We start from the raw sequence: 20,834 nt of genomic DNA on the forward strand, positions 1-20,834 counted from the left end.
TTATTAATTAAAAGTACATTTTGCAAACTTTAGACCATATGAAATATATGCACAATTTGAAAATTGTGCCAAAAAACACCATCATAAGTGCTGTTATATTAGATATATTACAGGTAGCTCTCAATCCGATTGCATTACTCAAATAAATGTACAGTTCAATTACGATAAGTATGGTGATTCTAGGGCGCCAAATGTTCATCATGAGAACAAGTGCCTTTATATGAAAGCTTAATAGTAGGGCAAAGGTCACATTAATAATTGAACTCTCATTGTCATCTGGGATGTGCTTGTGTCCCTTTGCTTTTCTATGTTTCACCCTGCGACATTTAGAAACCATTATACTCGAAATTGAAATAAATATGTAGTATCCTAGTAACCTGCAAATTGAAAGTGTCATTATCTCGACTTCACTGATATACTGACAATCTTTGATTCCATATTTAATCCAGTTGTATAGAGTTGGGTTTTGTAATAATATCAAGTAAAGTTTACCTATTCTATTATCATTAATATGGCTAGAGCATTCATTAGTAGTTTCATGTCGCTCAATGAGATTCAACTTTGAGTAATGAAACATGATACGTGCCATATTACTCAATAATGAAGAGATGCTAAGAGTTGACTCACGCTTAAGTGATGTTTCAATATCATCGTGGATGAAATGCTCCTTAGTGTATGGTACAGAAGCATCTGTGAAGTAGGACAACAGTTCTTCCATCATGCGCTGATCCTTCAGCTTTGTACTTTTGTCGCACAATGTACACTTTTGTGTTACATATGCACAAGATGTAATGATAGAAAAACTGTCTAAAAGTACCACTGATAATGAAAGCAGCATAAGCTTTAAGATAGTTGCTCTTCTATTGTGTGACAGCGTAGCATCATTCTGGAATGGACGTGATGATCGGTTGTATACTAGATGCCTGTATATGTCTATCTTAAAGAGAAATAGACCGATTATCACGATTGGAAGCTCCCATTCTACGTATTTGTCTGCTATCTCACCGCAATGAGTACAAGTTGCTAGGCAGTAACTTTTTCGACCATAAATGTGATATAGCGTTTGAACTTTTAGTCCACAATGAACGCAAACTACCATTATGTGATGTGTATGAATGTGATCACAAATCGCATCTCACAGCATTATATAGTACAGAAGTGTCCAACTAGAGAGTAATACAAACAAAATTTACTCATAAATCACGAAAACATTTTAAAATATTACAATTGCGATACCATTTGTTAAAATAATTACTTCAAAAACTCGGGCTATAGTGTGTGTTCCCTTACTTATGTCTATGTTTGAGTTTGTAATATTCTACAACTGGGCCGATATTATCAATCATAAATTTGACTATGGTCGTCTCATCCATATCAGATAAAGATTGATGGATCTTTTCTATACCGTTTCCATAATCAAGAAAGGATTCTATTCCATTCAGTGTAACCTTACATCGGTGGTCTATAATTGTATCATGAATGAAATTCAATGTCCTAATTTTTTCGCTCCTATCACCGGTTTTCACTTGCGATGATCTAATTTCAGATCGAAGCTACGGTAAATTGGTGAAAGTTGATATGACTATACCATTTCCAATTCCTTCAGTTGTTTCTCTCTGATTTTTTGCGATATAAGCTCTATAGCTAGTGCTTTGTTATCGATCTATGTGTGAAATTTAATGAAAATGTCTTGACATACTTGGCTACTTGTATCTTGAACAGAAATCGTTATGCCAGTAGGAACATGTAAAACACGAACTGCCGTTTCAGATTTGTTAACGCTTTGGCCTCCGGGTCCAGTAGACCTCATAGTTTCTATTGAAAGATCTGAATTTTTTAGTTTGACGTTCTCTATGTCAAAATGAGGTACCACCAAAACAACAGCAGATGATGTTTGTATCCTTTTGCAATTTGTAGGTATTCTTTGTACTCTATGGACTCCAAATTCATACTTGAAAAACTCGGTACCACCTACGGATTTTTCAGTTGCACATTGAAATTACCTGTTATTTCTGCAGTTGAACTGTTGTGTTTTACAAAATTGAACCCTCTATCATGTGATATATTTTCGTACATTTTAAATAGTTCTGATGCAAACATTGCAGATTCCTCGCCTCCAACACCAGATCGTACCTATTTGATGTATAATTATGAATAATTAACATACTTGTAAGATGATTTTGCTACATTCTGACATTTTATGCATATTACCAGAGAATAATGATAAATGCATTTCGTTTAGTCTTGATTTTAAAATTTTAAGGCTTGAATCCGTAGTATTCAGGATTTTCATGTAAGAGTCATAGTACAAAGACAAGAGCTCTTTGTGAATTTCTAGGAATAGTTCTTCATCATATTCATCAGCATAGTACATTGAAAGTTCCTTTATAGGAAATAATTCATGTATATTAACATCTTTCAGTGTTTCCTGAAGTTTTAAACATGTTTTATCGCACACATTAGATTTTGATGTATAGCTGCGATAATGTTTTGATGAAAAGGAAGGAGTCATTATAAAACGCGCGCATTTTATAGTGGACCTTTCTATTGCACTTGTACGACCTAAAAACTGTCTAAAATATAAGATTCCTTTACTTTGTAACATTGGGATCAATGATTGACACAAGGTCATCAAGCATAAAATGAAGCTATCCTGAACACTTTATTAATATAAAATATGGAATACATGTATACATTGTATGGAGAATACGTGTAATGTGTAGATATCTCAGATTCGAGTGAATTTGGCTCGGTCCCCATGGAGGTTATAATATCTACTTAATTTTGTGGAAGTATTGACATCAAGAAGACATACTCGACATTAACAAACATTTTGTCAGTATATAATCACAACAGATCAACGTACTGTATATAAAACTTCCACTTTAACTGCAATGTTTGGATGAGACTGATAATTACACTTGTTATACTTTATCTGCACTTTTCGGATTCTGTAACTTTTAAACCCTATAGATTTTTCACTTTATCGTTCGTACCAGTAAATAGTCGTTCACGGATATATCCACGTGTTTTGGTTAGCTTTCTCCATTGCATATAAAAGTAATATAGGAATCTAGAATTAAAGGACAGATTGATCGTCAAATATACGAGATACTCCGTCGCCGTATAGAGCACAGTACTGAAACCCCGGAAAAACGTAGGGAAAGGATTGAAAGAGAGAATAGAAGTAAATGTGATGGTTTATTATATGGTCCAAAGACGAACTATAAAATTTACATTGCCCTCGATAATCGACCACCAGATGAATTAAAGACTAGATTTCGTCACATATTGAAAAAGTTGATTGTAGCAGGTGCGGAGTATGCCAATCTGTATTACTGTGGTCTGAAGAAATTGGTGCGTCCCATCAAGGGAAGATATGAAGTTCGGTTTCTATTGTTGGAACTTTCAATTTATCCAAGTTTAATTAGACATATAAGACTAAGGTTCAGGGACGAGGCTGCAGTTCTTCGTGTGTTGATTCTCAAGGATAAGCATCTTGACAAAGAAAGACGTATTTATCGCGATAAAAATTTACATGCCAGACACCCTTACTTTAATACCGATATATATGCACCTTTAAAAGGTCGTCTAATTCAAAAAATTGAATGAAAATGACGAACATAAAATCGTTAGGTGATTATGTTGATAAGGATGACCAAGGCACATTCAGTTTTGCTGGAGGGCATAATAGTGCCATAGGTATAGATAATGGTGGTAGTCACGTTGTTAATCTTTATGCTGATGGATTTACTGTGGACAATGGACCTTTTAGACCGCTCAGTGAGCCACAAAACTCCAAATTCCTATCGGATATTAAGAGCGGCATTGCACCTCCTGAATTCCAAGATGGCAATAACGAGGTTAGCATACGCTTAATTGATCATCAGAACACACGTTTTATCAAAGAAGATGTGCCCTATGAAGGAAATAATAGCTCTAGGCCGAAGTTGTCATCAAGTAGTGCAGAATATCGTTTGGGCGAAATCAACACAAATTTACGGATTAAACTACATACGGGTGACTTAGTAAACCTGACTATATCACAAGATGCTACTGTTAATGATTTGCTACAGTTCATTTCTCAGAATACGGGAGTTGCCATTAGCAACATAACTTTGATGTCTGGATTTCCCCCTCGTAAAATAGTGCCTGATGGCCTATCCACTTTGAAGGATGCAGATATTTTGAATTGCACTCTCATTCAAAAGCTAAATACATGATGCAAATGCACAATAACGCTGTACTAAATATTTTAACAAACTACATTCACCCGGAATGTGTACCGGCAGTATTCCTTGTACTAGTAAGAATGTGTATATCGACAGAAAGTTACAATATATTATATCAATATCACATTTTCTAGTGTAGATCCACTACGGTATGCCTCTTTGACTTTGAAATGCTATACATGGAAGGGGCGAATCCACGATCTAACATGAAATTAGAAACCAAGTCGTTGACCCTGCTGGCAGGTGGGCCAGGAACCTTTGTACCAGTGATTTCCCTGCCTTTCTACAACGTTATATCAAATAAACAAAGTATATAACTTACCGATCGGACGTTAAGAGCCAGGATAACGCCAACTCCTAAGTCTTGAGGGAGATAATATGCCGCCGCCGCAACTCCACAGCGTACAAATAGTGAATCCGCGCTAACACTAACCATATTTATGTATTATGAATGCGATTTCCAAGGAATACGGATCATATCAATGGGGCCGTATAAAGGTGGTTTATTCCTCAAAACAGACAGGGAATGTAATGTACTATTCATAGAAATATATTATCCCATTTTGTTTGAATATTTGAAGATATGAGACCACAGATACTGTCGTATTACCGTATTCATCCAGTTTTCTCTCCAATGAGGTTTCCCTAAAGTTATCGTTAAAATTTCTCATTTTCGGTGCAATATTTCCATTATATTTAGATGTATAGGTTCTTATTAACCGTGAGATATTGGTTCCTATATCATGTTATCGTCTATTTACGGAGACGATATCGGAGTGGTTGGCTAGCTAGTTAGGGAGTTTCTTTAATATCCGAAATTACCCCCTAATATTACGTCTAGCTATGTGTCTTGTAGTTAATATCATAATCAATCATTTGTTTTAATAATAAAACGTTCGAATAAGCTCTTATCCCTTCTAAAATGAGACGTCTTAGTATGAACATGTGTGTAAAATACACATGGTTTATTCTCCTTTTGCATATGATTTGCGGTATAAATGACATAAAAACGCGCTCAACATATGCTATTACGCTTGGAGATGATGAAAATACCACAAGTAGTATGAATGCAATGACAACAACGAGTGATACTGATTCAACAACTCTTGGAATTGTTACGGCTCCCAGCAGCTCTACATATATAGGAAGCGCACAAAATGATGACAGTGAAACCAGCACCGGTAGTGGTCTGTAAATTATCTATAAATCATAACATCTTACAGGTTTGAAAAGTTCTAATGAGGAAATTAAGTCGGAACCAACACCAGAACTTTCGTCAAGTCTACCCACTGAAAGTGAATCTGAAGATTCAAAAGAATTGAAAGACTCTGGTAGAGGTGAGATTTCGAACAGATATACAAGCAATTTAGGCAGTAATAAAACACAGAGCGTAATAGATGACCACAAACCATCAACATCTACAGAATTTCCAGAGTCACATTCAGAAACAAAGCCATTATCATCTGAATCTGTTGGTAACAAAAATTCAGATGATAATGAATCCAAAAGAGATATCGACAAGGGAATTGTTAATAATCCGTTGAATAAAGATTCGGTAGAAGCCCCAAAGTCACAAACGGTAGATGATGTAGAAGTTATAGAAGCTCCCGCCGAACTGATGAATCTTATTTTAGGAGATAATGTGTCTTTAGTAGGAAAACCTGAATTAGTACTATCTCTGCAGATAGAGACCCTTAACATGGGCGACAAAATCACAAAGCCTGTACGCATTGATGTTGTGGAATCAGATGAGATTAAAGGCCCGTACTATAGAATTGCATTACAAAACAATGGAAATTTAACCCATGGATCATTCCTTGTCCAAAAACATTCCGCGGATCAAGTTATGAGAAATGATGCTATTGAGGAGGAAAAGGTTCCTTTAAACCCATTAATAAGACCGAAATTGAGAAGACATAACCCGATAGGTTCAAATGAAGACCAAGAATCGGAGGACTCTTTGGAGATTCCTACAGAAGATCTCAATCATGAAATACCGGAATATGGCCCCGATACAACAGATGAATGTGTTGCAGATTCGAACATAGGGGTAACTATGGAATCTTGCGTTATAGATGAGTCTATGTCATCCATAGGGTGCCCATTGACCTTTAGGGCCTTCAGAATGGTCTTATGTGATTCTATATCCCATGGAGTTGGTCAGATAGACTGTAGCTCGGACGAAATTCTTTAATGGAAGCTGAATAGCCTAAATTATTATGTATGTGTACATTCTTAGTTGAGTTTCCCTCAAATTAGCAAATCTGGGGATTGTAAAATCTTGTAAATAGTCAGAGCAGAAGGCCTGTTCTTTGGATTTAAATCCAAACATTGTGAAATCAAAGCACCTAACTTGGTATTCATCAAAATTTTTGGTATATTTGGTACAAGACCATACATTGCATTTTTTACCATCTTTTCACAAACTATATTTGGAGGGTCATCGACATCCACCAAATGATGAAATGGGCCAACGTAGCCAAACATTTCCTGAAACACACATCCAGCGGACCATATATCCCACTTTTCCGATAAGGTATTAGATGTATACTCCAGACCATCCTTTGTATAAGGAGTCCCTTGCAACCCAACCAAGTCGTTCTTTATGGTAGGATGCAACAATAATTCAGGGGGTGCATATAACCATGTGGCTCCAGAAACAGTGTTTAGAATACCATTGGACGTTTCCGATGCATCTCCAAAGTCACATAGTTTAATATTCCATTCGGAATCAACAATAATATTTTCCGGCTTTATGTCCCGATGTATAATAATATTTTTTTCTGGAAGTGGTGTGTGTAAATAAAGTAAAACACCCGCTAGTTGGCGGCACATCTTTATTGCAGCAGATACAGGTATAGCCCTTGAGAAATTAGTTCCATATTTTATACTGTGTAAGTCAACCCCCTGAACTAACTCCGTACATAGCCATATATCAAAAACACCGAGAATAATACCACCGTGTAATGACACTATATTCGGGTGATTGCACCTAGAAAGTATATCCCATTCATTTATAAAACGTTTCATAACTCCTATTGGATCGTGATTTATCATACTAACATTCGGTATTTTTACAGCAGAATAACCTTGTCCTTGTATAGATCCGACATAAACAGTACCAAAACTACCTTCTTGTATACTATCCCATGAACCTTTACAACGTATTAGCAATTTTTTTGGATGTATATTGGTCTTATCGTTTGATAGACGTAACATGACCATTTTTAACAAGCCATAGAGACCGCGATCTAATGTTTTAATTGCCTCCAAATGCCATGATTTTTGCACATTTCCAGTCACTGATTCAACCACAGGCATGCCTAGATATATGCTAGAACTTTTGGATTGGAACATTGCAAAAGGTCTATACCAATAATATACATTTCTTAATCTGGCAGCTGAATTATCTCCGTGAGAATACTTAAAATTTTTCGATCCTCTTGTATTCCATGTGCGGTCATGAACATTCGTACCTCTTCCACCCTCGTAGCAATTCAGACCTTGTGATTCCGGATCCTTAAATATCGATTTGTGAGTTTCAACATTTCCACCGCTGTAAGCAGTCTTAAAGTATTCCAAATCCTGAATTCGTTTGTTCTTGGAAAGGTCATTGGGTACACCTTTGTGTTTATTGGACGAGCCGATATATGCCTCATTTTGGTACACATTTCCAGAATTGGGCTTCATATTTATGCTAATAGAAGTATCATTATAGGATGGGTTTGAAAAATTTCCATTTGTAAGCGGGTTGTTCAAAGTGTTCACATTCTTCCCAAGAGTGATCTTCTTCAGCAACTGCAGATTGGCATTGAACTGTGTATTTATAATATCGTCCTTACGATCCGTATAACGACAATCGACATGTTCAAGATCATGTCTATTCGTATAATTCTTAGAATCCAGTGCATGGATTTCATTACGGTCAGTCATGCAAACAGTTTCATTCGCGGTATCGATTTCGCTGCAATGTGTAGATATTGTCTCCATAAACTGCATGGACTTATTAGAGTTATAGTGTCTATTTCCATGTTTGACGAAGTTTATCGATGTTCTAGGAGTGTTTTGCAAATCTTTTGGGAAAGGTGCCAACACACTTTCCTTAAAATTTGGGGAAGTGTTAGAAGTCATTTTTTCTACCATTTTAATCCACTTTCAAGTACTACAGCCGATGAATAATGGAATTATCGCGAGGGCATACTAGGATGCGTGCTCCATCATCGATAGTAAACGATATATGAATATACTAAGGAAAAATTAGAGCTACATTAAAATAACGGTTAAATTGCACCTTAAATCGCAGTGTGAAGAGCTACTGATAGTAAGAACATTACACACACCTACCCACATAAAGAGGTAAACATTAGAGACTATTTGTCCAGTAATAATATTCTAGGCTGTTGCAAAGGGGTTCATATTCTAAATTTTTCAATCTTTCCTCATTGATTTCTCCGGTAAAGGCGTGGAAGAGTGATGAAAGTCGAGAAGTGTTGCTGAGACTCCTTGATTCTGAGTCAAGGTCACAAAGAGCGTCTAACTGTAAGTAATGGGTTATATTAAACATTCCAAGTTCCTCTCTAAAGGGGAGTAGACATGATTTTGCGTATACTCGTGACACCAAACTTGTTTCAGTGCTCAAGGTGTTGGCTTTGGCAATATCCTTTCCAAATTCTGCCCTCTTTAGGAACCTGCCAAGTTTCATATTGTGGTTGTTTGCCTCTTTTTCGCAAACCTTTATCAGATTTTCCAAGGATATCAAATTATCGATATGCCTAATTGCTTCTTTTGGTTCAATGACCAGATTGTATTTTTCGTTGGACTTTTGCTTTGTCAAATATTTCCTGGAATCAAAGTCATTTTCGGAGAATAGAGCGTTCAATACTGTGATTGAATTTAGTTCCAGCGATTTCTTTGTAAATTTTAATTCATCCAACGAGGTGAGAGTATCAGAAAATGTTGAACAAGTAATTCCAAATACGGTTGGATCATTTCTATTATTAAAAACCGACATAATATTGGAATTTATGGATGATTCTAACTCTGTAACGGCTGATTTTAGAGAATCCATAACCCTTTCACGTACAGAATCGGAACAAATAAGTCTACGTATAGACAGTAAGTGTGGACAGTTTTCTTCTATCAAATCATCATACTCTACAGCAATAACTCCATTTGATTGTTCCTTCTTAATTCCAAACTCCTCTAATTCTTGACTGGACTTTAAATTTATTGAAGGTAATAGAATGATAAATAAATCATTACCCTTACTATATACAATACCAAGGTCGTCATAGATACGGTTCATTGAAAACCTACGTGATAATATTAACCTATATCTATCAAATCGACCAAGTTTGTTCAAGTTATATCTTATAAAGACCAAATCTCCATTCCTTAATAGTAGATCAGATTTATTTAGGTTTCTAAACATGTTCCTTACATTTTCCTTTAAAATTTCCTTCTGAATTTCATGTGTAAAAAAGAAATGCAATTCTCCCATAGGAATATATATATGCTAATAAATAAACTTACGAATTTCTCTGGTGTAGAAACGTAAATTCCTCGTTGGTTTGGATAGGTCTTTTGGATACGTCCATTCTCTGTTAAAATTCCATAACACAGAGTAGCCACTACCCCTCCTACCATGGAGGTTCCAATCTTTCTAATCTTCCCAAACATATGACTGGTCATATTTGTTTACTGTGTGTTTCCTATCACGTTGCAGATCAGATGTCTCAGAAGAATCTATTAATCAGAAAATATTACGATTATAATTCCAACTTATTTCATTCATGTTATACTGAAATATACTTTACATGAATAATATCTCAAATGTGTACAGTGACAGCCACTAAACAGAGATTATAAGAGGTCGCTACGGACTGTTTTCCGACCCCCATTATGGAGATTAGGAGTAATAATTCGAGCACCTCAGATATTTCCAAGTAATTACATGGGAAAAGTAGTTCAAGATGGCGGAACACTTGGCTAGAATTATAGGTACAGAGGAAGATCGCGTAAACTGCCCATTCTACTGGAAGATCGGTGCTTGTCGCCACGGCGATCAGTGTAGCAGAGCCCATTACAAACCTTCAGCTTCGCAAACACTTGTGATTCGTCACATGTACCAGAATCCACCAGTAGCTATCGCGATAGCTGAAGGACAAATGAGTTAGTTTTATTATACCATTCATAATATCTATAACCAACGTCATAAACGTTTATTTTAGTATCTGATGAGTTGCTGGATAAAGCGGCTGACCATTTTGAGGAGTTCTTCGAGGAAGTCTTCTTGGAGCTGATGAAATATGGAGAAATCGAAGACATGGTCGTTTGCGATAATATCGGAGATCACATTATTGGAAACGTTTATGTTAAATATAGCGATGAAAGCGCAGCATCTAGAGCGGTGACGTCGCTTTCTGGCAGATATTATGGAGGTTAGTTTGACGGTGTCACAATCAGACATATAATTCACACAGGGAGACCTATACAAGCCGAGTATACACCAGTAACTGATTTTAGAGAGGCCAGATGTCGACAGTTTGTAGATGGTCAATGCAGAAGGGGTGGATATTGCAATTTCATGCATATAAAGCACATACCCCGTTCCTTACGCCGAAAGCTCATGAAAAGGATGTATGAAGAATATCCAGAATATAAAAAGAGATCCCCTAGGAGCTCCTATCGCAATAGGTTAGTTTACGCCAGTTTAGCAAATTACTCACATGTGTAATAGGTCTGGAAGCCCACATAGACCAAAGAGACAAACTAGTGAAGAGCGTCGTGATATGATTGCTCAATGGAATCGTGAACGCGAGGATAAAGCTCCTGGTCCCGAACAGTAATGTTGAATAGCGATAATTACCACCTATTTCGCCAAGTGGTGAACCATTTTCCATATGAAACATTTAAATAATGTTATATAGTATTCATAGTACTTGCATATGTACATTATATGTTCTTGTCTATCTATGGGTTATAGATGTGTATGGGTGTCCCCATGTGGTGACCATAATTGCCGTTTATATCAAGTAATTTGCAAAATGGCAGGAATTGGAGCAGGATACGATCTATCAGTGTCGACATTTTCACCTGATGGTCGTGTATTCCAGGTAGAATATGCAACTAAGGCTGTTGATACGGCACCTACCGCCGCTGCCATGATATGCAAAGATGGAATTGTTTTTATAGCTGACTCTTTATCATGTGGAGTTCAGAAGGAACCATCACAATATACAAATATACTTCAGGCTAAACCCGCTTGGCGTATTTTTGCTGTAAATGAAAGAATCGGAGTTGTCGTTGCAGGTTTATTGCCAGATGCACAGTGTGTCGTTAGGAGAGCTCAAGATGAGTGCAAATCCTTTTTTCAAGAATATGGTACTCATGCGCCAGTTCGAGTTATAGCTGAGCGTGTTGCGCTATTTGTTCACGCCTATACACTTTACTGGCACGTTCGCCCATTTGGCGTGTCTTTGTTACTCGCCGGAAAGGATATAACAGGGGAATGTAAGTTTTTTACCTACACACAATATAATGAAATGTAGATGAGATGTTCTGTATCGAACCCAGTGGAGCTTGTTATAAATACGGGGGTATGGCAATCGGAAAGGGTAAACACGTTGCCAAAACAGAGTTAGAGAAATTGGATCTCAAAGAACTAACGTGCAAAGAATCACTTGCAGATCTGTGCTATATAATATCTCAATGTCGTGACGAAGGATCCATGAAAACAAGTGATGTTCAAATTGCCTGGATCTGTCCAGAAAGTAGTGACACATTTCAGATGGTACCAGAAGATATCGCCAATCAAGCAAAAACGGATGCATCGAATAGAATGGATGCGATTCCAGAGGATTAAATACCTTTTATTATTTATGTTTTTAACATTTGTTGTAGATAGACAGGTATAGCGCATCTGCCAGAAAGTGTTATAAAATAGTGGTTACTAAAGGGAGATCTAGGACCGATAATAGTGAAAATGTGTTAGAAATATTTGTAGATTTCCTCTGGTAACCAGAGTTCCGGTCCCCCACGCCGCACAAGGGTGAATAATGCCGATGTTTGGGAGAATGTTTCTATAGTTTTTTATTTTATTTATCTGAGAATGGAGTTTTAGTTATAATCTAACGGATTTGATTAATGTAGTTTGATGCTCCTTCTGAAAGCATTGGAAGGTCGAACAGTGATATCGCATTGCTAATATACTCCTCTCATGGATGCTAGGGATATTAGATATAGAATACATATTTGAGGTTTATTAAGAATAATGGAGGGTTATAATAAATTCGGCTCACTTGGAGAAGATTGTGACGAGCCTATGCCTTACGATGAAGACGAACCCAGTAGTTCAGAAGCGCCGGACGTACGCGGGATTAACGTTCCATTTCCTCCAGGTATAAATGATATCAATGCTTCTTTACCCCCTGGTTTTCTCCCATCGTCAGTCCCTGGAGCCCATGGACCAGCCAAGGATGCTTCTGGGCAAATGTTACCGGGGATGGTTAACTCTAACATGCCTCCCGGATTCAAGTTACCAAACTGGAATTTTCAAAAGTCTAATTTCGATATGATGCAAGATAAAGCTCGCAAATGGAAAAAATTGAACACTAGGAGATTTACTAAGCCTTCTTCTACTCAGGCTACAACTTTTGCAGCTCCTATGCCACCAGAACACATAAGAAAGGTTGTTCGTGATCATGGTGATATGAGTAGTAGGAAATATAGATATGATAAAAGAGTTTATTTGGGAGCACTAAAGTATGTCCCTCATGCTGTTTATAAGTTATTAGAGAATATGCCTATGCCATGGGAACAGGTTCGTCATGTGAAGGTTCTCTATCATATAACTGGTGCTGTCACTTTTGTTGATGAGATACCATGGGTAGCTGATCCAATCTTCCTTGCCCAATGGGGAACAATGTGGATTATGATGAGAAGAGAAAAACGTGACAGAAGACACTTCAAACGTATGAGATTCCCTCCATTTGACGATGAAGAACCACCAATTGACTATTCTGAAAATATTCTGGATGTACAACCTTTGGATCCCATACAAATGGACCTTGATCCTGAAGAAGATGCTAGCGTAATAGACTGGTTCTATGATCATAGACCGCTTGAAGATAATAGAAAACATATAAATGGGCCAAGTTATAGGAAATGGTTTTTGACTATTGAACAAATGGGTGTATTGTACAGATTAGCTAGCCAGCTGTTTTCTGATATACAAGATGATAATTATTTTTATCTATTTAATCTCAAGGCATTTTACACAGCTAAAGCATTGAACACTGCAATTCCTGGAGGACCAAAGTTTGAACCACTATATAGGGATACTTATGATGAAGATGAGGATTGGAATGAATTTAACGATATCTCCAAGTTGATAATTAGACAACAGATTAGAACCGAGTATAAGATTGCATTTCCATACCTGTATAACAATCGACCGAGAAAAGTTGCCATTGGTGTTTACCATACCAAGCTTTGTGCTTACGTTAAACAGGAAGATCCTGAGCTTCCTACATTTTATTATGACCCTATAATAAATCCCTTACCTGCATATAGGATTAAGGAGGAGGATACCTTGCAAACATCTACTGATGATGAGTATCAGTTACCCGAGGGTATGGAACCTTTCTTAAATGATGTACCATTGGAGAACGAAACGACTGCAAATGGAATAAGTTTATGTTGGGCACCTCATCCGTTTGATAAGAGATCAGGTAGATGTCGTAGAGCTATAGATTTGCCCATTGTGCAATCTTGGTTTCGTGAACACGTTCCATCAACATACCCTGTCAAAGTGCGTGTTTCTTATCAGAAGCTACTGAAAGGATGGGTAATAAGCCATCTTCATGCTAAAAAGCCTAAAAGCATGGTTAAAAGACGTTTGTTTAAGGTATTCAGAGGTACTAAATTCTTTCAAACTACCACATTGGATTGGGTTGAAGTCGGTCTACAAATTTGCAGGCAAGGTTACAATATGTTAAATCTATTGATACATCGTAAAAATCTCAACTATCTACATCTGGACTATAATTTTAATTTGAAACCGGTGAAGACCCTTACTACAAAGGAGCGTAAGAAGTCACGTTTTGGTAATGCATTCCATTTGTGTCGTGAGATTTTAAGATTGACAAAACTTGTAGTAGATTCTCATGTACAGTATAGATTAGGTAATGTAGATGCTTATCAACTTGCAGATGGCCTTCAATATATATTCTCTCATGTTGGCCAACTCACTGGTATGTATCGTTATAAATATCGCTTAATGCGTCAAGTACGCATGTGCAAAGACTTAAAGCATCTGATTTATTACAGATTTAATACGGGTCCTGTAGGTAAGGGTCCTGGTTGCGGTTTTTGGATTTGTGGATGGAGAGTTTGGTGTTTCTTCCTGAGAGGAATTTTACCTCTTCTTGAAAGATGGTTAGGTAATTTACTCGCAAGACAGTTTGAGGGACGTGTATCTAAGGGTGTTGCTAAGACAGTTACAAAGCAGAGGGTGGAGTCAAAATTCGATCTTGAACTCAGAGGAGCTGTGATGAATGATATTAAGGATATGATGCCAGTTGGACTTCGTGCAACAAAGGTTAATACAATTTTTCAACATTTATGTGAAGCCTGGAGATGTTGGAAAGCAAATATTCCATGGAAGGTCCCACAACTTCCAGCTGCTATTGAAAACCTAATTCTTAGATATGTTAAAATGAAGGCTGACTGGTGGACAAATGCAACATACTATAACAGAGAAAGGATCAAAAGGGGCGCAACAGTTGATAAGACCGTATGTAAGAAAAATTTGGGTAGACTCACTCGTTTATGGCTAAAGTCAGAACAGGAACGCCAACACAACTATCTAAAGGATGGTCCATATGTAAGCGCAGATGAGGCAGTTGCTATATACACTACTGCTGTGCACTGGTTAGAATCAAGGAAGTTCACTCATATCCCATTTCCTCCACTAAACTACAAGCACGATACAAAGCTTTTGATTTTAGCATTAGAGCAATTAAAGGAACAATATACTGCATCTAGCCGTCTGAATCAATCAATGAGAGAAGAACTCGGTCTTATAGAACAGGCTTATGATAATCCTCATGAAGCGTTAAGTAGAATTAAAAGGCATTTACTAACACAAAGAACATTTAAAGAAGTTACTATAGAGTATATGGATTTATACTCCCACATTACTCCTGTTTACGATATAGATCCTCTAGAGAAAATTACAGATGCGTATCTGAGCCAATATCTCTGGTTTGAAGGTGATATGAGGGGGTTATTCCCAAATTGGATAAAACCTGCGGATAGTGAGCCTCCACCTCTGTTAGTTTATAAGTTTTGCCAAGGAATAAACAATCTCCATGATGTATGGAACTTTAATGATACACATTTGGTTCTTTTACAGAGTAAATTTGATAGGGTATATGAAAAGATTGATCTTACACTTTTGAACCGTCTCCTTAGACTTATTGTGGATCATAATGTAGCAGATTATATAACAGCAAAAAATAACGTTAGCATTGCCTTTAAGGATATGAGTCACATAAACAGCTATGGATTCATTAGGGGTTTACAGTTCGCATCTTTCGTATTTCAATATTATGGTTTGATTTTAGATTTACTTGTATTGGGACTTACGAGAGCTACAGAAATTGCAGGTCCACATAGTATGCTAAATGACTTCCTGTGTTTTACCGATACAGCCACCGAGACTAGACATCCCATCAGACTTTATTGCCGATATATTGACAAAATCTATATTCTTTTCAAATTTACCAACAATGAAGCCAGGGAATTGGTACAGAGATATCTCACTGAAAACCCAGATCCAAATAATGAAAACGTAGTTGGATATAATAACAAGAGTTGCTGGCCAAAGGATTGTAGAATGAGATTAATGAAGCAAGATGTAAATTTAGGTCGTGCTACGTTTTGGGAAATACAAGCACGTCTGCCAAGATCTATAACGACTTTAGAATGGTCTGACTCATTTGTATCTGTATATGGAAAGGATAATCCCAATCTTTTGTTTAGTATGTGCGGCTTCGAAGTTAGAATGTTACCAAGGGTTAGATCCTCAAAAATGGCATCACAGTTAGAAGCTACCTGGAAGTTGCAGAATGAAAAAACAAAGGAACTTGCAGCTACTGCGTACCTTAGGGTAGATGAAGAAAGTATGAGAAAATTTGAAAATAGGGTACGCCAAATTCTAATGTCCAGTGGAGGTACTACATTTACAAAAATTGCCAATAAATGGAATACTGCACTAATAGGATTAATGACGTACTTCAGAGAAGCCGTTATACACACGAATGAACTACTTGATCTATTGGTTAAATGTGAAAACAAGATACAAACACGTATAAAGATAGGTCTAAATAGTAAAATGCCTTCCAGATTCCCCCCAGTTGTGTTTTATACTCCAAAAGAACTTGGAGGTTTAGGTATGCTTTCTATGGGACATATTTTGATCCCACAATCTGATCTGAAATTTAGTAAGCAAACGGATGCAGGTATCACTCACTTTAGAAGTGGATTATCTCATGAAGAGGACCAACTTATACCTAACTTGTACAGATATATCCAAACTTGGGAAAGTGAATTCATAGAAAGTCAAAGAGTGTGGGCTGAATATGCATTAAAGAGGCAAGAAGCCCAGGCTCAGAATCGTAGACTTACTTTGGAAGACTTGGAAGATTCTTGGGATCGTGGTATTCCTAGAATAAATACACTTTTCCAGAAGGATAGGCATACGCTTGCCTATGATAAAGGATGGCGTGTGCAGCAAGATTTTAAGCAGTACCATCTTTTGAAGGTTAATCAGTTTTGGTGGACACATCAAAAGCATGATGGGAAACTTTGGAATCTTAATAATTATAGGACAGATATGATTCAAGCCTTGGGCGGTGTAGAAGGTATCCTTGAACATACACTCTTCAAGGGAACATACTTTGCTACTTGGGAAGGATTATTCTGGGAAAAGGCTTCCGGTTTTGAGGAATCAATGAAGTATAAGAAATTGACAAATGCACAAAGAAGTGGTTTGAACCAAATTCCAAATCGTAGATTTACACTTTGGTGGTCTCCTACGATCAACAGAGCAAATGTTTATGTGGGTTTCCAAGTACAACTTGATCTTACTGGTATATTTATGCATGGAAAACTTCCTACTCTTAAAATCTCCCTGATCCAGATTTTCAGGGCTCATTTGTGGCAAAAAATACATGAATCTATTGTAATGGATCTCTGCCAGGTTCTAGATCAAATGCTTGATACGTTGGACATTGAAACTGTGCAGAAGGAGACTATACATCCAAGAAAGTCATACAAGATGAACAGTAGCTGTGCTGATATTCTCCTGCTTGCAGCATACAAATGGCATGTGTCAAAACCTTCTCTTCTGACAGATGGCTCCGCAGATGATATGCGTTCTGATATGGATTCAAAAGATGCAAAAACTACCAGCAATAAATATTGGATAGATGTGCAACTACGTTGGGGTGATTATGATAGTCATGATATCGAAAGATATTCTAGGGCAAAATTTTTGGATTACACAACTGATAGTATGTCTATATATCCCTGTCCTACTGGTTGCTTGATAGCCGTTGATTTAGCCTATAATTTACACAGTGGATACGGTTACTGGTTCAAGGGAGTAAAACCTGTACTTGCTCAGGCAATGAATAAGATCATGAAGGCGAATCCTGCCTTGTATTCTCTCAGAGAAAGAATTAGAAAAGGTTTGCAACTTTATGCTAGTGAACCTACGGAGCCATACCTAACATCGCAAAATTTTGGAGAACTGTTTGGTGCTCAGACTATTTGGTTTGTTGATGATTCTAATGTTTATCGTGTCACAATGCATAAAACGTTTGAAGGAAACTTCACAACTAAACCAACAAATGGAGCAATATTTATATTTAACCCTAAAACTGGACAATTGTTTTTAAAGGTTATTCATACCTCTGTATGGGCTGGTCAGAAGAGGCTTAGCCAACTTGCAAAATGGAAGACTGCAGAAGAAGTTGCAGCTTTGATTCGTTCCCTTCCTGTAGAGGAACAACCAAAACAAATTATAGTCACCAGGAGGGGTATGCTTGATCCTCTAGAGGTTCATTTGTTGGATTTCCCTAATATTGTTATAAAGGGTTCGGAATTGCAGCTGCCTTATAAGTCTATTATGAATTTGGAGAAATTTGGGGATCTGATATTAAAGGCTACACAACCAGAAATGGTGTTGTTTAATCTATATGATGATTGGCTCAAGAGTATAAGTAGTTGTACGGCATTTAGCCGCTTAATCCTCATATTGCGCGCGATACATGTAAACTGTGACCGTGCAAAAGTTATTTTGAGACCAAACAAGACAACCGTTACTCTTGCACATCATGTATGGCCGAGTTTAACAGATGAAGAATGGATCAATTGTGAAGTAGCACTCAAAGATATTATATTGGCTGATTATGCCAAGAGGAATGGAATTAATCCATCCAGTCTCACACAAACTGAAATTAGAGATGTTATTCTTGGTATGGAAATATCTACTCCTGACGCACAGAGACAAGAAATTGAACAAAATGCCAATGAATTAGCCACTAAATCAGTTACGACACGAACTGTTAATGTACATGGAGAAGAGATCATTGTAACAACACAAAGTCCTCACGAACAAAAGGTATTTGCAAGCAAAACCGACTGGAGAAGCAGATGTCTTGCATCTGGATCTTTGCACCTCAGATACAAACACATGTATGTCTCTAACATCCAATCTGCAGATACACTTGTTATACCCAAGAATTTGCTCAAGATGCTGTTGTCTGTATCAGACCTTCGTACACAGATTGCGGTTTATCTTTATGCAGAAAAACAAAATGTAGATGAAGAAGAGAATCTATGGAAAGTCGTTTGTATGGTATTGGTACCTCAAGTTGGAAGTCACAAGAGTGTTGACTTACCAAGACAATGTCCACAACATGAATCTTTAAAGCATTTGACACCAGTAGGATGGTTATTTACCCGGCCCAGTGAAGGAGAAATTCCTGTTCAAGCTCTTGAAAACCATAGTAGGATGATGAACGATTTTGGTTGGGATACAAATGCTCTCTTGACAACATGTACATTTACACCAGGTTCATGTGCTATCGCTGCCTACAAACTTTTGTCTATGGACATTCCAAAGGGAGAAGACGCAAATACAAGTTCGCTTTTGGACCAAGTTCAAGTGCTTGTATCTGAGACATTTATGGGATTTTTCTTAGTTCCTATGGACGGAGCTTGGAACTATAACTTTATGGGTGCCAAACATTCTAGCCATATGCAATACCAACTTCACGTTGAAATTCCAAAACCCTTTTACGATCCAGTTCACAGACCAATACACTTTTTGCAATTTGCACAGTCTAGTGACATGAAAGGTTTTGATGCAGAATCTCATTTTTAAAAGTGCTAAAAAATTTAGAATTGTTTATCCACGTTAGAGCATACACGACCCTATTTGTATGGTATCCAAGTTATATTTTTAGAATTTATGATCTTAAAATATACATTAAATTACATAAGTTGGAATAATGGACGATAGAAGTTCTTCGTTTTTGCCTCTTTTAGAGTGTAAATGTGAATCTCACTCCAATTCGGAACCGTGCGACAGCTGCATTAAATCCAACGGTTCAGGGATATCTGATATCCACCAATCAGATGATTCTAGTAACTATAGCTCTCCTTTTATTGCGAGTTGCTTGATGGCTTTCTCAATGTTTCTACACTCCTGTATGTCGTACACAGTAAAATCTCAATGCATAACACATCTCAATTGTAGGTAATACAATCGTAATGAGAGATTTTATGCTTGATGGAGGTGCAGGACCAAGCTTTATACTCTTGCGTTCAGTAACATCAATGTTTCTACTCGCGTATATAATATATACGGAACCTCAATCGTCAGACACAGAAACGGACAAAGATGTTCGTATAATTACGCTTATAAGGAACAATTCACGCATAAACTGGGTGATGCTATGTGGGTGTGCTTGCGGAGCACTAAGACAATCTATCTTGCCTCTTGCTATGGAAGGATCGGAAGCATCAACTGTGGGTATAATTTCACCTACCATACCCATGGTAACTGCAGTATTTTCACATATTCTAAGGGTTGAGAAATTGACGAAGGTTACTTGTTTTTGCCTCTTTCTTTCAACAATTGGCCTTACACTGGCATTGAATCTCTGGGATAGTTTGGGAGGTAAATTGCACTATCATTGATAAAATTCTATTACAGAGACTACTTTAGCAACCTACTTTCTTTTAATGATGATACCAATCACAAAATCTCTGCAGGTTTCTTGTTATTCCACTTAGACATTCTAAACTAGGTTGTATTTTTGAGAATTGCACGTGATTGTTTTGACTCATTTTCACTCGTAAAGAACCAAATCGCAATATCAATAGTATTCTGTCTTCCTGGAGCCTTTTTATTTTCTTTATTTCAATCTGGTGGCATATATTCATCAATTGAAACCATATCGAATCTTAGTTGTTTGTTTCTGTTAATACGTTAAATCATCTGAAATTCAGTTAAACAATTTTTTATTG

At 37.1% G+C, this 20,834-nt stretch overlaps 11 protein-coding genes across 11 annotated transcripts; 6 read left to right on the forward strand and 5 right to left on the reverse strand.

Moving 5' to 3' along the window:
* Positions 1–7: 7 nt before the first annotated feature.
* BEWA_015020 (conserved hypothetical protein) lies at positions 8–1,231 on the reverse strand (the record flags this gene model as incomplete). Its single annotated transcript, XM_004832338.1, has 1 exon — positions 8–1,231. The coding sequence occupies exon 1, from the start codon at positions 1,097–1,099 to the stop codon at positions 8–10; it is 1,092 nt and encodes a 363-aa protein (XP_004832395.1). The 5' UTR covers positions 1,100–1,231.
* Positions 1,232–1,286: 55 nt separating this feature from the next.
* BEWA_015030 (peptide chain release factor 1, putative) lies at positions 1,287–2,710 on the reverse strand (the record flags this gene model as incomplete). Its single annotated transcript, XM_004832339.1, has 5 exons — positions 2,168–2,710; positions 2,004–2,133; positions 1,700–1,971; positions 1,589–1,663; positions 1,287–1,553 (listed from the first exon to the last, which is right to left on the reverse strand). Exons 1-5 carry the CDS (start codon positions 2,630–2,632, stop codon positions 1,287–1,289), a joined length of 1,209 nt encoding a protein of 402 aa, XP_004832396.1. The 5' UTR covers positions 2,633–2,710.
* Positions 2,711–2,902: 192 nt separating this feature from the next.
* BEWA_015040 (signal peptide containing protein) lies at positions 2,903–4,223 on the forward strand (the record flags this gene model as incomplete). The annotated part of the gene is made up of 3 exons (XM_004832340.1): positions 2,903–3,034; positions 3,070–3,514; positions 3,637–4,223. The coding sequence occupies 3 exons, from the start codon at positions 2,903–2,905 to the stop codon at positions 4,221–4,223; spliced, it is 1,164 nt and encodes a 387-aa protein (XP_004832397.1).
* Positions 4,224–4,362: 139 nt separating this feature from the next.
* Positions 4,363–4,668, reverse strand: BEWA_015050 (conserved hypothetical protein; the record flags this gene model as incomplete). The annotated part of the gene is made up of 2 exons (XM_004832341.1): positions 4,363–4,515; positions 4,555–4,668. The coding sequence occupies 2 exons, from the start codon at positions 4,666–4,668 to the stop codon at positions 4,363–4,365; spliced, it is 267 nt and encodes an 88-aa protein (XP_004832398.1).
* A 546-nt stretch (positions 4,669–5,214) lies between these two features.
* Positions 5,215–6,426, forward strand: BEWA_015060 (hypothetical protein; the record flags this gene model as incomplete). Its single annotated transcript, XM_004832342.1, has 3 exons — positions 5,215–5,419; positions 5,456–5,569; positions 5,603–6,426. The coding sequence occupies 3 exons, from the start codon at positions 5,215–5,217 to the stop codon at positions 6,424–6,426; spliced, it is 1,143 nt and encodes a 380-aa protein (XP_004832399.1).
* Positions 6,427–6,482: 56 nt separating this feature from the next.
* Positions 6,483–8,375, reverse strand: BEWA_015070 (protein kinase domain containing protein; the record flags this gene model as incomplete). Its single annotated transcript, XM_004832343.1, has 1 exon — positions 6,483–8,375. One exon carries the CDS (start codon positions 8,373–8,375, stop codon positions 6,483–6,485), a length of 1,893 nt encoding a protein of 630 aa, XP_004832400.1.
* A 220-nt stretch (positions 8,376–8,595) lies between these two features.
* BEWA_015080 (conserved hypothetical protein) lies at positions 8,596–9,923 on the reverse strand (the record flags this gene model as incomplete). Its single annotated transcript, XM_004832344.1, has 2 exons — positions 8,596–9,693; positions 9,765–9,923. The coding sequence occupies 2 exons, from the start codon at positions 9,921–9,923 to the stop codon at positions 8,596–8,598; spliced, it is 1,257 nt and encodes a 418-aa protein (XP_004832401.1).
* Positions 9,924–10,142: 219 nt separating this feature from the next.
* Positions 10,143–11,162, forward strand: BEWA_015090 (U2 snrnp auxiliary factor, small subunit, putative). Its single transcript, XM_004832345.1, has 4 exons — positions 10,143–10,403; positions 10,463–10,672; positions 10,715–10,928; positions 10,972–11,162. Exons 1-4 carry the CDS (start codon positions 10,205–10,207, stop codon positions 11,078–11,080), a joined length of 732 nt encoding a protein of 243 aa, XP_004832402.1. The 5' UTR covers positions 10,143–10,204; the 3' UTR covers positions 11,081–11,162.
* A 90-nt stretch (positions 11,163–11,252) lies between these two features.
* On the forward strand, positions 11,253–12,096 carry BEWA_015100 (proteasome subunit alpha type, putative; the record flags this gene model as incomplete). Its single annotated transcript, XM_004832346.1, has 2 exons — positions 11,253–11,744; positions 11,783–12,096. Exons 1-2 carry the CDS (start codon positions 11,279–11,281, stop codon positions 12,094–12,096), a joined length of 780 nt encoding a protein of 259 aa, XP_004832403.1. The 5' UTR covers positions 11,253–11,278.
* Positions 12,097–12,504: 408 nt separating this feature from the next.
* Positions 12,505–19,686, forward strand: BEWA_015110 (pre-mRNA splicing factor prp8 family member protein; the record flags this gene model as incomplete). Its single annotated transcript, XM_004832347.1, has 1 exon — positions 12,505–19,686. The coding sequence occupies one exon, from the start codon at positions 12,505–12,507 to the stop codon at positions 19,684–19,686; it is 7,182 nt and encodes a 2,393-aa protein (XP_004832404.1).
* Positions 19,687–20,075: 389 nt separating this feature from the next.
* BEWA_015120 (conserved hypothetical protein) lies at positions 20,076–20,800 on the forward strand (the record flags this gene model as incomplete). The annotated part of the gene is made up of 3 exons (XM_004832348.1): positions 20,076–20,484; positions 20,521–20,579; positions 20,615–20,800. 3 exons carry the CDS (start codon positions 20,076–20,078, stop codon positions 20,798–20,800), a joined length of 654 nt encoding a protein of 217 aa, XP_004832405.1.
* Positions 20,801–20,834: the final 34 nt, after the last annotated feature.

The sequence above is a fragment of the Theileria equi genome, assembly GCF_000342415.1.
Source record: "Theileria equi strain WA chromosome 4 map unlocalized gcontig_1105316255033, whole genome shotgun sequence".
Lineage (NCBI taxonomy): Eukaryota > Apicomplexa > Aconoidasida > Piroplasmida > Theileriidae > Theileria > Theileria equi.

Coding starts and splice junctions, on each gene's coding strand:
- BEWA_015090 (XM_004832345.1), top strand. CDS start 10,205: ATGGCGGAACACTTGGCTAGAATTATAGGTACAGAGGAAGATCGCGTA. Junction 10,404..10,462: donor GATAGCTGAAGGACAAATGA/GTTAGTTTTATT, acceptor CGTTTATTTTAG/TATCTGATGAGTTGCTGGAT. Junction 10,929..10,971: donor AGGAGCTCCTATCGCAATAG/GTTAGTTTACGC, acceptor CATGTGTAATAG/GTCTGGAAGCCCACATAGAC.